This window comes from Mastigoproctus giganteus, chromosome 3 (assembly GCF_048544385.1).
Source record: "Mastigoproctus giganteus isolate SK-2022 chromosome 3, ASM4854438v1, whole genome shotgun sequence".
NCBI lineage: Eukaryota > Metazoa > Arthropoda > Arachnida > Uropygi > Thelyphonidae > Mastigoproctus > Mastigoproctus giganteus.
The window spans coordinates 160,383,994-160,399,606 of record NC_143577.1 but is presented as its reverse complement, the minus strand read 5'-3'; the positions used below and the strand labels follow the sequence as shown (position 1 = coordinate 160,399,606).

Genomic DNA, 15,613 nt, shown 5'->3' with positions numbered 1-15,613 from the left:
CTTTCGCCACCGCCTATGGCTAGAGTCACTAAACATAATGAACAACCCTAAGGCATTAAATCGCCAGAAAGGCATGCGTATACATCCAATCCTGGAGACAACCGTTTTATTGATGGATGATCACTGGCGCAAGGCAGCACACGTCCGTGCTACAACAATGACGAATGAGTAACGTGCCACACTTTGCTTGTAATGTATTCAAAAATTCTGTCAGTTGAGAAAGGGACACGAGTTCCGAAAGCTTCTGGAAATATTTTATTTTATTTTATTTTATTTTACTGAGTATACTTTAAATAAATATCTGTTAATGATAAACTTGATATTAATTAACATAATATTAACCTATTGTCAGTTGCATAGAAATAAATTTTACCTGCCTCCTCTTTTTTTTTTGGCTATTGTAATCTAACTTTCAGTAAAACTCCAGATTAAGGTAATCCGTCCAATATGGTGGCTAGCAAAAGAGTAGGAAGGCAGTGATTGACAAGTTGTGACTCTGACCACTCCCCACTCACTGTCTTCCTAAGTTGATATGCCTAGGGTGTTTTTCCCCCAACTTGCTACTGTTTTCAGATCGCGAACTCATTTTCCGAATCAAAAACAGCCGGATGGAGGGGTAAAAACCCTACGTAATCTAAAATACTCTGTGGCAGATCACTCTCATCAACCGGTGCAATACCACCACTTGGATTATTGGAGGCTTGAAGTGGTGGAACCCACGTTTAGTCTCCAGAGCTAATTTCCGATCAACCCTTCCCCATCTCTTCCATCATGCAGTATGACTGATGACTTTTGAGGTTATGATGAACATCATAGCAAGATCCAATCTTCCTTACATTTTGAAGGTACAGCTCTAAAATGGCATTCGCAGGCCGGCCGCTAGTTAGTACACTGGAACAAACCTAATGGTAACCCTTTACGAGGCTTCCGGATCAGTTAGTGTATAATCTTGCTACCACTACTCTGCCAGATAGTGACTGGAGGGAGTCTGAGTAGTGTGTATTAGGAGGGCATTGTTGAGGCCACGATATGTCAGGGATCTGGATACATTCTTACCATGTGTACACCATATCCAAAAATTTCATTACTTCATACAGCATGTCCCCCTCCAGTTTTTCTTACTATTGAATACACCATGAATTGTCAAACTAATAGAGCAAGCTTATCTGCAAAAAGATCTAACCCACCCAAAAAATTCCTAGTTCATTTCACAAATATACGTGGTATCAATTCTAATCTTAACGACTTCCATTTCCACTTGCAGTCTGCCAAACCCCATGTACTTTTTCTGACAGAATCTCAGTTATCAGTTGATTCAACTACTGCTCATCTCAGTTGCCCAAGTTATTCACTGTATGGTTATTTTTTGCCTCAGAGGTGGTACTTGTGCACATGCCTGTTCCGATATTTCCTGTCAGAGACTTGGTAATTTGGTCTTCTCTTGGCTTAAAATCTCTCTACCTCATTATGTCAAATTCATCTGCTGTCTCTACCATTCTCCCAACTCCACTAATCACTTGAAGCTCTTTGATTTCCTCTCTTTGCAACTTGACTTTCTCCAGTCCAACTTTCCTAACAGTGAGGTAATTTTCCTTGGTGATTTTAATGTTCACAACTCCAGCTTTCTTCCGTTTTCTAGTCACACCGACCCAGCTGATCAAGATGCTGAGGCTTTTGCAATTACTAATGACCTTGCACAGATTGTTCATTTACGTACAAGAATACCGGACAATCCTAACCATACAGCCAACACGCTTGATCTTTTTCTCACAAACCCTTCTAAGTACATAGTCGAAGTGAGTGGTCCTTTAGGCACCTCAGATCACAACTTGGAAATTGTCTCATCTAAAATGGAGCCTTTATCTCGTGGCTATTCCCAACCTCGTATTGTTTGGAATTATAAGAATGCAAAATGGGATGACCTGCAAGATTTCTTTTCTTCTTTTCCTTGGTCAGATTACTGTTTCGAAACTTTTGATGTCAACATGTGCTCAGATCGCATCAGCGAAATTATTCTTGCAGGAATGGAATCCTTTATTCCACACTCCACTTTAAAATCTCGTCCTTTATCAAAACCTTGGTTTTCCAATAAATGTGCTAAGGCTGTTCAAGAGAAGAACATTGCATATCGTAATTGGCTTGTTTCCAATTTTTCATTTCATTTTCTGCCTACACCAAAGCTTACAACAATTGTAAAGCAGTTTTAATCAGTCCAAACAAGATTTTGAACAGGCTAAGAGTAGAAAACTTGCTTCTTGCCCTAATGGTAGCCGAGCATTCTGGTCTCTTGCCAAAGCTATTGGCCATAACTTTTGCCCATCTCTGCTGAAACTTCTGTCAAAACCAGATGGTTCTGTTGTCACTTCGGCCAAGGATAAACTGACCTGCTAGCATCCCATTTTTCATTCCAACTCACGTATTAATGATCTTGGTATAACACCATTCCCAGTACGCTCCATCCAATGCCTCCTAAGGTCTTCCATCAAAAAGATGTCAGAAGGATTTTGATGAACCTTGATGCTAAGAAAGCTCCAGGTCCTGATGGTATTTCTCCACTGGTTCTCAAAAACTGTGCTAACTTACTACTGTTCTTTGCCGTTTTTTCACTTCTTATTCCAAAAGTGTTTTTCCTTCTGCTTGGAAATTTCCTCATATCCAGCCAGTTCCTAAAAAGAATGACAAATCCCTCCGATCCAATTATCGTCCCATTGCAATTACTTCTACTCTTTCTAAAGTAATGGAGAAATTAATTAACTGCCAACTCTTAAACTACCTAGAAACCTTCCATCTGTTCAACGATCACCAGTATGGATTCAGCCAGTGTCGATCCACTATGATATTCTGGCTTATGTTACTGATTTATGGACAAATTCAATGGAAAAGATTGGCGAAACACAAGCAGTTGCTCTTGACATCTCAAAGGCTTTCAATCGCATTTGGCATAAAGGTCTTCTAAACAAACTTCCATCTTATGGTTTGCCAACTGTTTTTTGTAATTGGTTATCCAGTTTTCTCTCTGATCGCTCACTGAGGGTGATGGTAGAACTATAGGAAATTTTGGAATTGGTGAAAGAAATGAAAGACTTGTGGAATTTGCAGAACCTATAGGAATGTCAGTAATGAACATTTTTTTCAAGAAAAGGGGTGAACAGACAGTGGACATGGAAGAGCCCAAATGGATTAACAACTAATGAAATTGATTTCATCCTCACTAACAGAAGATAGCATTAGCATTAGTAGAGGCATTTGATGCAAGAAAGCAAGCTTATGCAGCATCAGCCAAAAAAAAAATAAATAAATAAAAAATAACCACTTCCACTTCACACCTCTGTTCGTTCAAAATACCTGTCCAGCTGAGCCTTAAACTTATTTAGGCTATCAACTTCCACGACAAGGGATGGAAGTCTATTCCACCAACCAACCACCCGCTGGCTAAAGGCAAATTTCCTCACGTCTATCCTACATCTGTCTTTTCTCAATTTGAATTTATGCCCTCTCAGGTGATTATTCTGAGAAAGAGGAAGAATCCCATCAGCACTGAGCATGCTCAAACCATTCAAGGCTTTATACACCTCTATCAGATCACCTCACCAGTGCCTAGTCTCCAGACACTGTAATTTGCAAAACTTAAGCCTTTCTTCGTAAGAGCAACCCTTTGTTCCATTCACTAATCTTGTTGCCCTTCTCTGTACTCGTTCCAGCATCTCTACATCCTTCTTGAAATGAGGCCTCCAGACCTGTATACAGTACTCTAGGTGTCGTCTGACCATTGCCTTATACAAGGGAATAATCACCTCCTTATCCCTGCTAGAAAAATTCCTATATATCATCGACAATACACAATGAGCTACTCTTGCAGCCCGTCTGCACTGCTCAGAAAACTTCATATCTGCCTGCACAACCACCCCCAGGTCCCTTTCATTCTCTACCACTGTCAGTGTAGTACCACAGAGTTGATACGTTGCTCTGGGTTTGCTGTTTCCCATATGTAGTACTTTACATTTGTCAATGTTAAACTTCATTTGCCACTTCTCAGCCCATCTGCTCAACCTTTCCAGATCCTGTTGCAGTAGCATAGTGTCAGTAGTGTCCTTGACAACCCTGCCAACCTTCGTATCGTCTGCAAACTTGGACATTAAGCTTGATATACCATCATCAATATCATTTATAAATACAGAAAACAATAATGGACCAATACTGAACTCTGAGGGACTCCACTAATAACATTAGTCCACGATGAGCAGTGTCCATTGATTACCACTCTCTGTCTTCTCCCCCTCAACCACCCCTTTATCCATAGCAGCAATTTGCCTCCAATGCCACACTGCTCCAATTTGTGCAGCAGTCTTCCATGTGCAACAGTATCAAAAGCCTTTCTAAGATCCACGTATATAATATCAAAGTTATTCCCTGCATCCAGTTCTTTTGTGACTGCATCATAGTATCCAATCAAATTGGTCAGGCAAGACTTCCCCTTAACAAAACCATGCTGTGTCTGAGCTATAACTGAAGTCTTGTCTAGATGATCCTGCAGTGCTTCTTTAACCAGTGCCTCCATTAATTTTCCAGGAACAGAAGTTAAACTAACAGGTCTATAATTACTTGTGTCGCACTTTGATCCTCCTTTGTGAATTGGGGTCACATTTGCAAATCTCCAGTCCATGAGTACTTCCCCTGAGTCCAAGGAAGCTCTCATAATTATGGCTAAGGGTTTGCTTACTTCCTTTGCTGCCTCCTTTAATATAACTGGATAGATCCCATCCACCCCAGGTGCCTTTCTTGTATTTATCTTCAACAATTTCTCCTCCACTTTACTCTCAGTTATTACAAGATTCTCTAGCTTACTGCCAGAGTTGAATACACCTCTGGCATTCCCCTCACTGAATAACTCCTCATGTGTGAATGTCGATGCAAAATATTCATTCAGTTTGTTAGCTACCTGAGCAGGATCATCAACAGTTGACTCATCGATATCAAGTGGACCAATCTGATTCATCCCCTTCCTTCTAGAGTTTACATAAGTAAAGAACTCTTTGCTGTTTTTCTTTGCATCCCTTGCCAAAGATTTCTCGTAATCTGCCTTCGCCTGCCTAACCTCCTTTGTAACTTGGTTACAGATCAACTTGTATCTATCATAGGCTTCTGTGTCATGTGTTAATTTGTATGTATCCCATGCATTTTTCTTCTCTGCCATATGTCTCATTAGTTCATCTGACATCCACTTAGGCCTAAACCTTGAACAATATTTCTTAGTTGGTATGTAAAGCCTAGTAGCTTCCAAGATAAGTTCTTTGAATGCTTCCCATTTTGAATTTGCTATTGGTAACATCATCAGTTGGTCCCACTGTATAGAATTTAAATACTGTCTCAGTCCATCGTAGTCGCCTTTACGAAAGCAATAACCCTTCCCTTTACCCCTAATGGTAGTTACCTCTTTGAGTAAATCCCACTTCAACACACTGTGATCACTGCCACCTAGTGGTTCATTTACCTGCAGATTCTTAATGCAAAGAATCACTACTGATAATCAAATCAAGAGTATTACTCCCTCTAGTTGCCTCCCGAACATGCTGATGTAGAAAACAATCATCCAATAAATCCACAAAAGCCTTGCTAGTGTGTGAGTGACCAGCCCCCAAATTCCAGTCAATATCTGGGAAATTAAAATCCCCCATTATAAGACTCTCTGATTTACTGGCCCACTATTTCCCCGTACAGTTTCTTATTATACTCATCAGAGTCATTAGGCCATTAGCACACTCCTACTCTCAATTTTGATCTCCCAATGCTTATGTCACACAAACTGACTCGACACTGCACCGACCAGCAATGTCGACTGGCTTCACTTCCTTGGATTTTATGTATTTCTTAACTAATAGCTTAACTCCTGTTCCCTTCCTACGCTGTCTATCCTTTCTATAGACATTGTACTCCCCAAATTCCAGTTCTGCATTCCTTATATCTGTGTGACACCACGTCTCTGAAATCCCCACAATATCTGCCTTTGATGTTTTGAGCAATACCTCAAATTCATCAAATATATTGTGAATTCAGATATATCGTGAATGTTGTTACTCTCCTGAACAAGGTAAATGTTGGAAGTGATCACATAATGGTAAGATGCACACTTGATATAGATGTAAGAAAAGAAAGGAAAAAACTGACTCAAGTAAATAATACAAAGGTCTTTGAGATAACAGAAGAGGAGAAAAAGCAGTATGTACTAGAACTTAAGAACAAGTTCGAGCTTCTGCAGACTGTTCAGGACCAAGATATCAACGAGGAATATTACAACTTTCTAAAAGTGATAGAACCCAAGAAACCTATAGGTAAAAAGAAATCCAAAGCAGAAAAAATCAGTCAAGAAACACTTGTCATGATGAACTTAAGACGACAAATGAAGAGCAAGAAAAACACTGACAGGGAGAAAATTGAGTATACTGAGTTATGCAAAGCCAGTAGAAAGAGACTCAGAGAGAGGACATAAGAAAATTTAACACAAGAAAAGTAGAACAAGCATTAAGGGAAAACAAAGGATTTAAATCAGCAGTCATGAGCAGTAATACAGAAATACAAATGATACTGAAACTGAAGAATAGCGATGGTGTACTTATGAATAGTAGAGAAGGCATAATTCAAATAGCAGAAGACCACTATAAAGAGTTACATAAGGAGCGAGCGAATGATGCCAGCAGTGGGGAAGATGGATCGCAAATTAGTAACACACAACATACCTGATATCCAGGCGCCTCTGTAGCCAGGTGGGAAGAAGTAGCACAAGTTTCTTGATTAGACCGGGGTTTGAGCCTGTCACCACCAAATACGGAGGATGCGGAAAGGTCATGGAATGACCACCGCATATCCCCGAAGCAATATGGCCTTAGTTGCTAATGCTCCTAAAAACCAAATAACAGTACAATACTTGATATCCTTCCTGATGAGGTAGAACATGCGTTGAAGAAAATGAAGAATCAGAAAGCTCCAGGGGAAGATGAAGTTACTGTAGAGTTGTTAAAATTGGGAGGAAGAGACATGACACAAAAACTGGCAAGACTTTTCACAAAATACATTAGAAAAGGTGTGGCACCTAAGGAGTGGAATAACGCAATCATAGTTTTGCTGCATAAGAAAGGAGATAAATCAGAAATTGGAAATTATAGACCAATTAGCTTGTTATCCCACATCTACAAGTTGTTCACAAGGGTCATTACTAACAAATTAGAAAGAATACTTGATAAGAATCAACCGAAAGAGCAAGCTGGCTTTAGGACAGGATTCTCAACTATGGATCACCTTCACGTAATGTCACAGCTAATGGAGAAGGCAAATGAATATAAAACACCATTATGCCTGGCATTTGTGGATTATGAAAAGGCATTTGACTCCATACAGCATAAGGCAATGTTTCGGGCACTGGAAAGACAAGGCATAGATACCCCATATATTATGATTTTGAAGAAAATATATGAGAATGCTACCTCCTTTATTGGACTAGACAAAGACAGTAATAAATTTAAAATTGAGAAAGGAGTTCGACAAGGAGACACAATATCTCCGAAGCTGTTTACTGCTGCCCTTGAGGAAGCTTTCAGAAGATTAGACTGGTCACAGAAAGGAGTCAATGTGAATTTAGAGTACCTAAACCATTTACAGATGACATCGTGGTCATAAGCCACGATCCCAAAGAATTACAGGAAAATCTTAATCAGTTATGCAGAGTTAGTAAGGATTTTGGACTAAAGATGAATATGGCTAACAAAAGTAATGATGAACAAGTATGCCACAGAAAGGGATATAATAATATAATGTTTGAAGGGGCAGTAATTTGCAGCTAAGTATTAGCTGTAATAATGATAAATGGATAGAAGTCAAGAGAAGAATAAATGTTGGATGGATAGCATTCAGGAAATATAGTCACATACTGAGGAGCAATATCCCAGTTTGTCTGAAACATAAAAAAAAATTGAAATTCAAGTATGTGATATCAAAATTATTTTTTGCATCCAGCCCCACTGTGACCACTTCATAGTATCCAACAAAATTGGGCAGACAAGACTTCCCCTTATCAAACCCATGCTGTGTCTGAACTATTACTGTAGTCTTGTCTAGGTGATCCTATAACACCTCTTTAACCAATGACTCCATAATTTTCCCCCGGAACACTATTTAAACTAACAGGTCTAAAATTAGGTGTCACCCTTTGAACCCCCTTTGTGAATTGGGGATGCATTTGCCCATCTCCAGTCCATGGGGACCTCCTCTGAATTTAATGATAGCCAAGGGCCTTATATCCTTCCTCACTGCCTCCCTCAATATAGCCAGATAGATTCCATTCACCCCAGGCACCTTTTCCATGCCTAACTTCAACAACTTCTCATCCATCTTGCTCTCAGTTACCACAAAATCATCCAGCTCCCTGTCAGAGTTTGCTAAACCTCCGGCATTCCTCTCCTTGAATAAGTTCCCATGTGTGAATGTAGATGCAAAACACTCATTCAGTCTATCAGCCACCTCAGCAGGATCATCAATAGTCAAACCATCTATGTTAAGTGGACCAATCTGATTCAACCCCTTCCTTCTAGAGTTTACATAAATAAAGAACTCTTTGCTGTTTTTCTTAGCATCCAAAGATTTCTCGTAATCTGCCTTTGCCTGCCTAACCTCCTTTGTGACTTGATTACAGTCTAGATTATATCTGCCATAGGCCTCTGTGTCGCCTGATAATTTATATGCAACTCGTGCATTTTTTCTTCTCTGCCACATTAATTCATCTGACATCCATTTAGGCCTGAACCTTGAACAGTATTTCTTAGTTCGTATGAAAAGCTTAGTAGCCTCCAATATTAAGTCCCTGAAGGCTTCCCATTTAGGAAAAGTGTCAGTGATAAACATAAATGGAATAGCGTTTCTATGAAAGCGAACCATTTTAAATGCGTATCTGCAATATATTATTGGTTTTTGTTGCATTAAAACTACGTTTAAATAATAAAAATAGCCAAAAATTAATTTCTTTTAATATCTGATTACAAAATAAATACATTTACTGTACTATAAACAAGCTTGAATTTTTTTTTTGTACAACGAAAGTACAGTATTATATTGAGGCGATTATTTTTCATGAAGTATGGGACTATGCTTAAGATTCACTATTGAACAGGTCAATGCCTTTGCACCATTTTTTGTGCCACTGATCCGTTCAAAGAATCTTGTGCGTAGTCCATGCTTCTTGCAAAATAATCGCCTTAGTTTATACTGTTACACACCATCAGGCATCTCTCACATTGTGGACTTATACCTCATAACTGGGTTGTCACTAGGGCAACAAGATTAAAATATCATCGTAATTCGGGACCCTACATTCCCGGACAGCCACCCAGTTTGCCCATACCAGTTATGGCACTGCTGGACCCTTATCCAGAAATCTTGGCCCTAAAGGCTTTCTGGATTTCCAGTCCTTGACACAAGAAATTAGAACACATGCAAAATAAATAACTAAAAATCTTATGTTTAAATTTGCTTTATCTAAAAAATATCAGTAAATAACAAAATTTAAAACCATTATAATCAAATCAACAACTAAACAGAATATAAAAATCAAAATAGTTTAATTACAAAATAAAAATAAATACAGTATATATGAAATCCAAAATATTAAGTGTAGATAAGTGTTGGAATATATAATAAAAGATACTAGAAGCTCAGTATGAGTGGTTCTAAGTTTTTCCCTTTCAGATATCATTATTTTTTTTAAAGTGAACATTAGGTCATTGAATGTATTAATATACATATTAATACATTCAATGCACCCTTGATATAATGTGGATGTCAGTGATATCTTTTAACACTTGCATTATAGCCAAAAATAAAATTTATCTTTTTTTAACTGAATTTTTAATATACGTGGTAACCTAAATTAATGTTTTTTTTATCATAAGCAATTTTATTTTGGCATGTTTTCCATGTTTGCTATGTAGGCTTCATTTTGGTATGATTTGGGGGTTAATTTTTATAATTCAAAATGTTCTACATCCCCGTAGGATTGTTAAGTGGGAGCACTAAGTGCATATTGTTTAATTGCTAGCATATGTGACTGTTGTTGTTCGCAACAGAAAGAATACATTTGTATTTATCTCTTGTTTCCACCAGTAAATTTCATTACTATCTGCATGGGTCAGCTTTTGCAATTCATGCCTGCCAGCATGCCAGAGGATCTCATAATAAAACAGTTTACTTCTGCTAGATTTCATTTTCAGCCATTTGGAATGAAATATGTTTGGAGGAGGAAGTAATTGCTGCACGACAATTAGCTTTCAAGGCAATTATTCCGAGAATTGAAAAATTCTTACTCAGCTATGCTGTAGTGAGTTATTTTCGTTTAAATAGCGAAGAAGACAAGCAACACATTTATGGATTTATTGGATGACTGTTTTCTATAAGAGCATGTTAGACAAGAAAGAAGTGAAAGCAATACTCGATCTGATTATCAGCAGTGGTTTTTCATACATTAAGAATTTGTGGATAAAAATCCACTGCATGACAGTGATCGCAGTGTACTGATGAGGGGCTTACCATCAAAGATAAAGGGAACATCTTTTGCTTTTGTAAAGGTGACTATAGTGGTTTTGGGACATTTTTAAATTCTATACAGTGAGGCCTATCTGATGACGTTACCAAAAGTAAATTCTAAATGGGAAACATTCAGGGAGGTAATCATAGAAGCTACTAGGCTTTTTATATCAACTAAAAAATACTGTTCAAGGCTTAGACCTAAAAGGATGACAGCTGAACCAATGAGACTCATGGCAGAGAAGAAAATGCAATGCATGCATATAAATATCAGGTGATAGCAGATATAAACCAGTCTGCAATCAAGCCATAAAGGGGGTTAAGGCAAGCTAAGGCAAATTACAACAAGTCTCTTGCAAAGAAAGGCAAAGACCATTTTACCTAGGTAAACATTGGTCCACTAGATATGAATGGTTTAACTGTTTATGATCCTGCTCAGGTTGCTGACAATCTGAATAGGTATTCTGCATCTACATTCACAGTATGGAATGTTTTAGGAATGGGGATGCCGGATGGGTGTCAAATTCTAACAGGGAGCTGAATGATTTTGTGATAATGAAAGGAAAGTGGAAGAGAAATTGTTGAAGCTATATGTAACAAAAGCATCTGGGGTGGATAAGATCTATCCAGTTATATTAAAGAAGGCAGCAGAGGAAGTAAGCAAATCCTTAGCCATAATTATACAAGCATCTTTGGAATCAGGGGCTTCTGTGGACTGATGATGTATGAGTGTAGACACAGTTTAGAAAGGGGGATCAAAGGGTGGCACGAGTCACCCTTTGATACTTGATATTTCTCACAAACTGCATAGGTATTTTGCATCTACAATCACCCAAGAGAATTCTTTAGGGAGGGGATGCCAGAAAGCTAAATGAAGGCTAGGTTGCTAAATAATTTTCTGATAACTGAGATGAAAATAAAAGAGAAATAGTTGAAGCTGAATGTAAAAAGACACCTTGGGGTGAATGAGATATATAGAAATATATTAACAGAGCCAACAAAGGGGGTAAGCAAGCCCATAGCCATAATTATGAGAGAAATTCTTGATTCAGGGAAGTGATGAATTTTACCAGTCCGCAGGTGATAATCACATATCATCTGTGGACTGGTGATATGTGACTGTATCTTCAATTCACAAAGAAAGTCAAAAGATAGTCACTGGTTATAGAAGTTATAAAGCACCATCTTGGCAAGAGTGCAAAAAGTCTGCTTTTATAGATTTGTTAAGGGGTGATCTTGCCTGGCCAATCTAACTGGATACTGTGATGTATCCAGTTCCTATAACAAAGGAACTGGAAGCAAAAAATATTGTTGATATCATGTACTGTACTTAGATTTTGAGAAAGCTTTTGATTCTGTTGCTCCAATCTGTACAGCAGTTAAAAAACTGCTGTACAGATTGGAGCAGTGTGACATTAAGGACAAGTTACTGCTATGAATAAAGGTTTGGTTGAGTAGGAGAAGACTGAGAGTGGTTATCAATGAACATTGCTCTTTTAGTACTAACGTTATTTAGCAGAAGCCCCCTAGGGACTTAATTTAATTAACAAAATTGATGAAGGCATATCAGGCTTAAAGTCTAAGTTTGTAGATGATACAAAGATTGACAAGTTGATTAATGACAGTAATCATGGTATGGTACTGCAAACAAAATCTAGAAAAATTAAGCAGATCATTTGAGAAATAGCAATCAAAATTTAACATTGACAAATGCAAGGTACTGCATATTAATATACCAACAATATGGTACTATATGCAGGGTAGTGGAATATGAAAAAGACTTGGGGTAATTGTGCAGTTAGATGTGAAGTTGTCTGGTTGGTGCAGATAGGCTGGCAGGGTGGCTTTTGTGGTTTTTTAGCAATGATATGCAGGAATTTTGTTAGCATGGATAAGGAGGTGATTATCTCATTGTGTAAGGCGATGCATCTATATTAAGTACTGCATACAGGTCTGGAAGCCTCATTTTACAAGGGACATTTGAAAACTTTGTGTTGTTGTTTATTTTGGTTTTTAGGAGCATTAGCAATTAAGGCCATATTGCTCCAGGGATATGCGGTGGTCATTCCCTGATCTTTCCACATCCTCCGTATTTGGTGGGCACAGGCTCGAACCCTGGTCTAATCAAGAAGCGTGTGCTAAGGACTGCTGCTCCTGCCCACCTGGCTACAAAGGTGCCGAAAACTTTGTGACCTGAGTATGAAAGGGTAGTGGTAAAGTGTTAAAAATTTCTGGTGTTAATGTATAGCACATTAAATATTAACCCACCAACTTTAATAGTGGGTTAATATTTCAGTTTCAGTAATGTCTTTTTTTAATTACATGTCCTGAAGTTAACAGTGTTGTGTGAATGAGAAAAGATGGACAAAACAAGCACTGTGCAACTATCCTATATTTGGGGGGGGGGGAAAGAGACTGATGCCAAAGGCAATTCATGCCCAATCCCATTCTATGGTTTAGAAATGTGTAGCAGAATTTAACCAAGTGAGGAAGAGTCTGGAAGATTACCCACACTGTAGAACACGTGCTACGTACATCACTCCAGAAGTTGTTGACAACATGCATGATCTGGTAGTGAATGATCGAAGAGTGACATTTCAGTACCTTGCTAGCATCTTGGGCATCTCATCTGAACTTGTGTACCACATAATAACAGAAGTTCTCATTATGAAAAAGGCATCAGCACAATGGGTCCTAAAGTTGTTGACAGCAGATAAAAAATGCACAAGAATTGTCAAGTCAATTGAATATTTGCACTGTTTTCAAGCAGATCCTGCAAAGTTTGTAACCGTACATGAAACATAGGGCCTTCACTTTTAGTCAGAGACAAAGGAGCAGACAAACAATGGAATCACAGCTCTTCTACCATTCCAAAGTATTAGTAATTTGCTATTACTATTTGCTAATAGTAATTTGCTATTACTAGCAAATAGCAAATGATGTAAGAAAGTGAAATTATTATTATTAGCCCTATGGTGCAAGGAAGCCTAAGGCTTTTGCTGCACCAGCCAAAATAAAAAAAAAAATTTCTGAGTTACTCATGAGAGAGAGAGACAGAGTCAGAAATAGAAGGAAATCACCAAGAAAGAGAAGAATGATGATATCCAGCTCAGGACCCTGGGTCTGCCAAGCCCATACTCACCAGATGTGAACCCCTGAACTTATACAGAATCAGCCAAAAAAAAAAAACTCATATCACCTGTCCATCCCCTCTAATAGCTGTTTCTAGTTCTTCCTTGAATTTTCAAACTACCCAGTTACCTCTTATAATGATGTATTGTTATTATATAACACATTGGTATATAAAGGGCTACAGAACTAGAAATTGAATCGACTACTAAAAATAAAATCGTTCGGAACAAAACCAAAAGAAAAACACTGAGTTTCCTAAAAACTGCAGCCAGTGGAGGACTACAGAAAAATCGGGCCCTAAGCAAGATTCTCATTTCGGGCCCCACCTAGAGTTGCCACCTTTCAGAAATTGTATGGGGTTCACAGTTGAATGGGTTAAAAAAGATCTATTACTAAACATAAAAATACATTTGAACTCTATTATTGAAGTTGCCAACTTAAATCAAATAGTTCATACCAACGTACAACAGTGGCATTGATTAAGTAACTAAATCTACCTAATCAATGTGCGACTAGCGCTATCTGGTGAATCATCGTGTATACACGATGCACAGAGTAGTGTGACACGATGATTCACCAGATAGCGCGGCGTGCAAAGATGTTTGATTGATCGGCGAAAAACAAGCGGAACATTATAAATTTATTTAAAATAAAATAATGAAAAAATGTATAATAAAACCGTTTTACGGGCCCTAGGCAGTTGCCTAGTCTTCCCCGGGCCGAAGTCCACCCCTGACTGCGGCTTAAAAAAATGCAAACTTTTTTGGATTGCACTGATCGCGGGAAATTCAAAATACAATATAATTTGAGTACCCAATGGACATACAGTATTTACAAAATAGTATGCATTTACTTTTTGCTGTTTATTAAAATTATTCTTACAAAGTGCATATTCATATCCATACCCTTGGAGGTAATACATATATAAACATGAATATAACAATTTCATTTGAATTTTTATGGACACCGAAGCCATGTGTTAGAATTTTCAGCTAAAATGTAGTTACTGGTACCCTCCACACTGTCGCGATACCGCTGCAATTGACCAGTGGAAACTCCGCCCACTCCCTCTTCTCTTCGCCTGCACGTTAGGCAGGAGACGACAATTGCTTTCCCCCTATGCTCCTTGACTCTACAGCTGTCTCTTACGAAAAAGTTACTTATGGCTACTCCTCCTCTCCTCGACAGCACTATACAGGCGGATGTGATGTGACATATGACAACAATATGACGAAGGCAATATGACAATAAAGAAAAAAAGAACGGCAAAACTGCACAAAAGGAAGTAACAAAAATGCATGTTATTCGGGGATCACAATGTCTCACGTGACATCACAATACGTGGGAGCTGAAATGACAGAAAAATTCACGGCAAAAGGGCATTTTTTTTTAAAATAAGTAACAAATTATACAAGTTATTCGGGGATCACAGTGTCACGTGACACCGAAAAGAAGGAAAAGAAACGGTCAAAGGGCCACTGATGGAAAATTTACTTATGGGTACAGCGGAGTCCGGTTAAATCAATAAATGTCCTTTTTGGTAAAAACTCCAGCATCATGGTCACGGTTACCTCGCAGCCTGTCGTCAATCGTATTCTGATGGAACAATTTCGACTGTCACCGAACCTGTAATTCTGACGGATAATACGCGGCTCTCGCTGAATTAAAAACAATGAAAAATAAGATCTGTCTGTAATTTTTCATATACTTTTAATCTGTTTTCAGAAAGAATTTGATAATTTTCTGCATGTTCAGTAATTGTTGTATACTTTTAAGCTAAAAACGTTAAAATTTTTAACGCATCACGGCCAGATCGCAAGTTACTACAGCTCAGACTTAACTGAGCATGCGTGACTGACGCCCACTATATCTGCCGGTCCACAGAGTAGTAAGATATCTTACTACTAAAGAATAA

General features: G+C 38.3%; 1 protein-coding gene across 1 annotated transcript in view; it reads right to left on the bottom strand.

Moving 5' to 3' along the window:
• The window catches only part of LOC150088367 (methionine synthase-like), a 668,558-nt gene extending 654,325 nt beyond the window's left edge, over nucleotides 1-14,233 (bottom strand). The window contains 1 exon segment of the mRNA XM_090370745.1: nucleotides 14,156-14,233. Coding sequence (XP_090226871.1) covers nucleotides 14,156-14,174 — 19 coding nt within the window. The 5' untranslated portion in view covers nucleotides 14,175-14,233.
• Nucleotides 14,234-15,613: the final 1,380 nt, after the last annotated feature.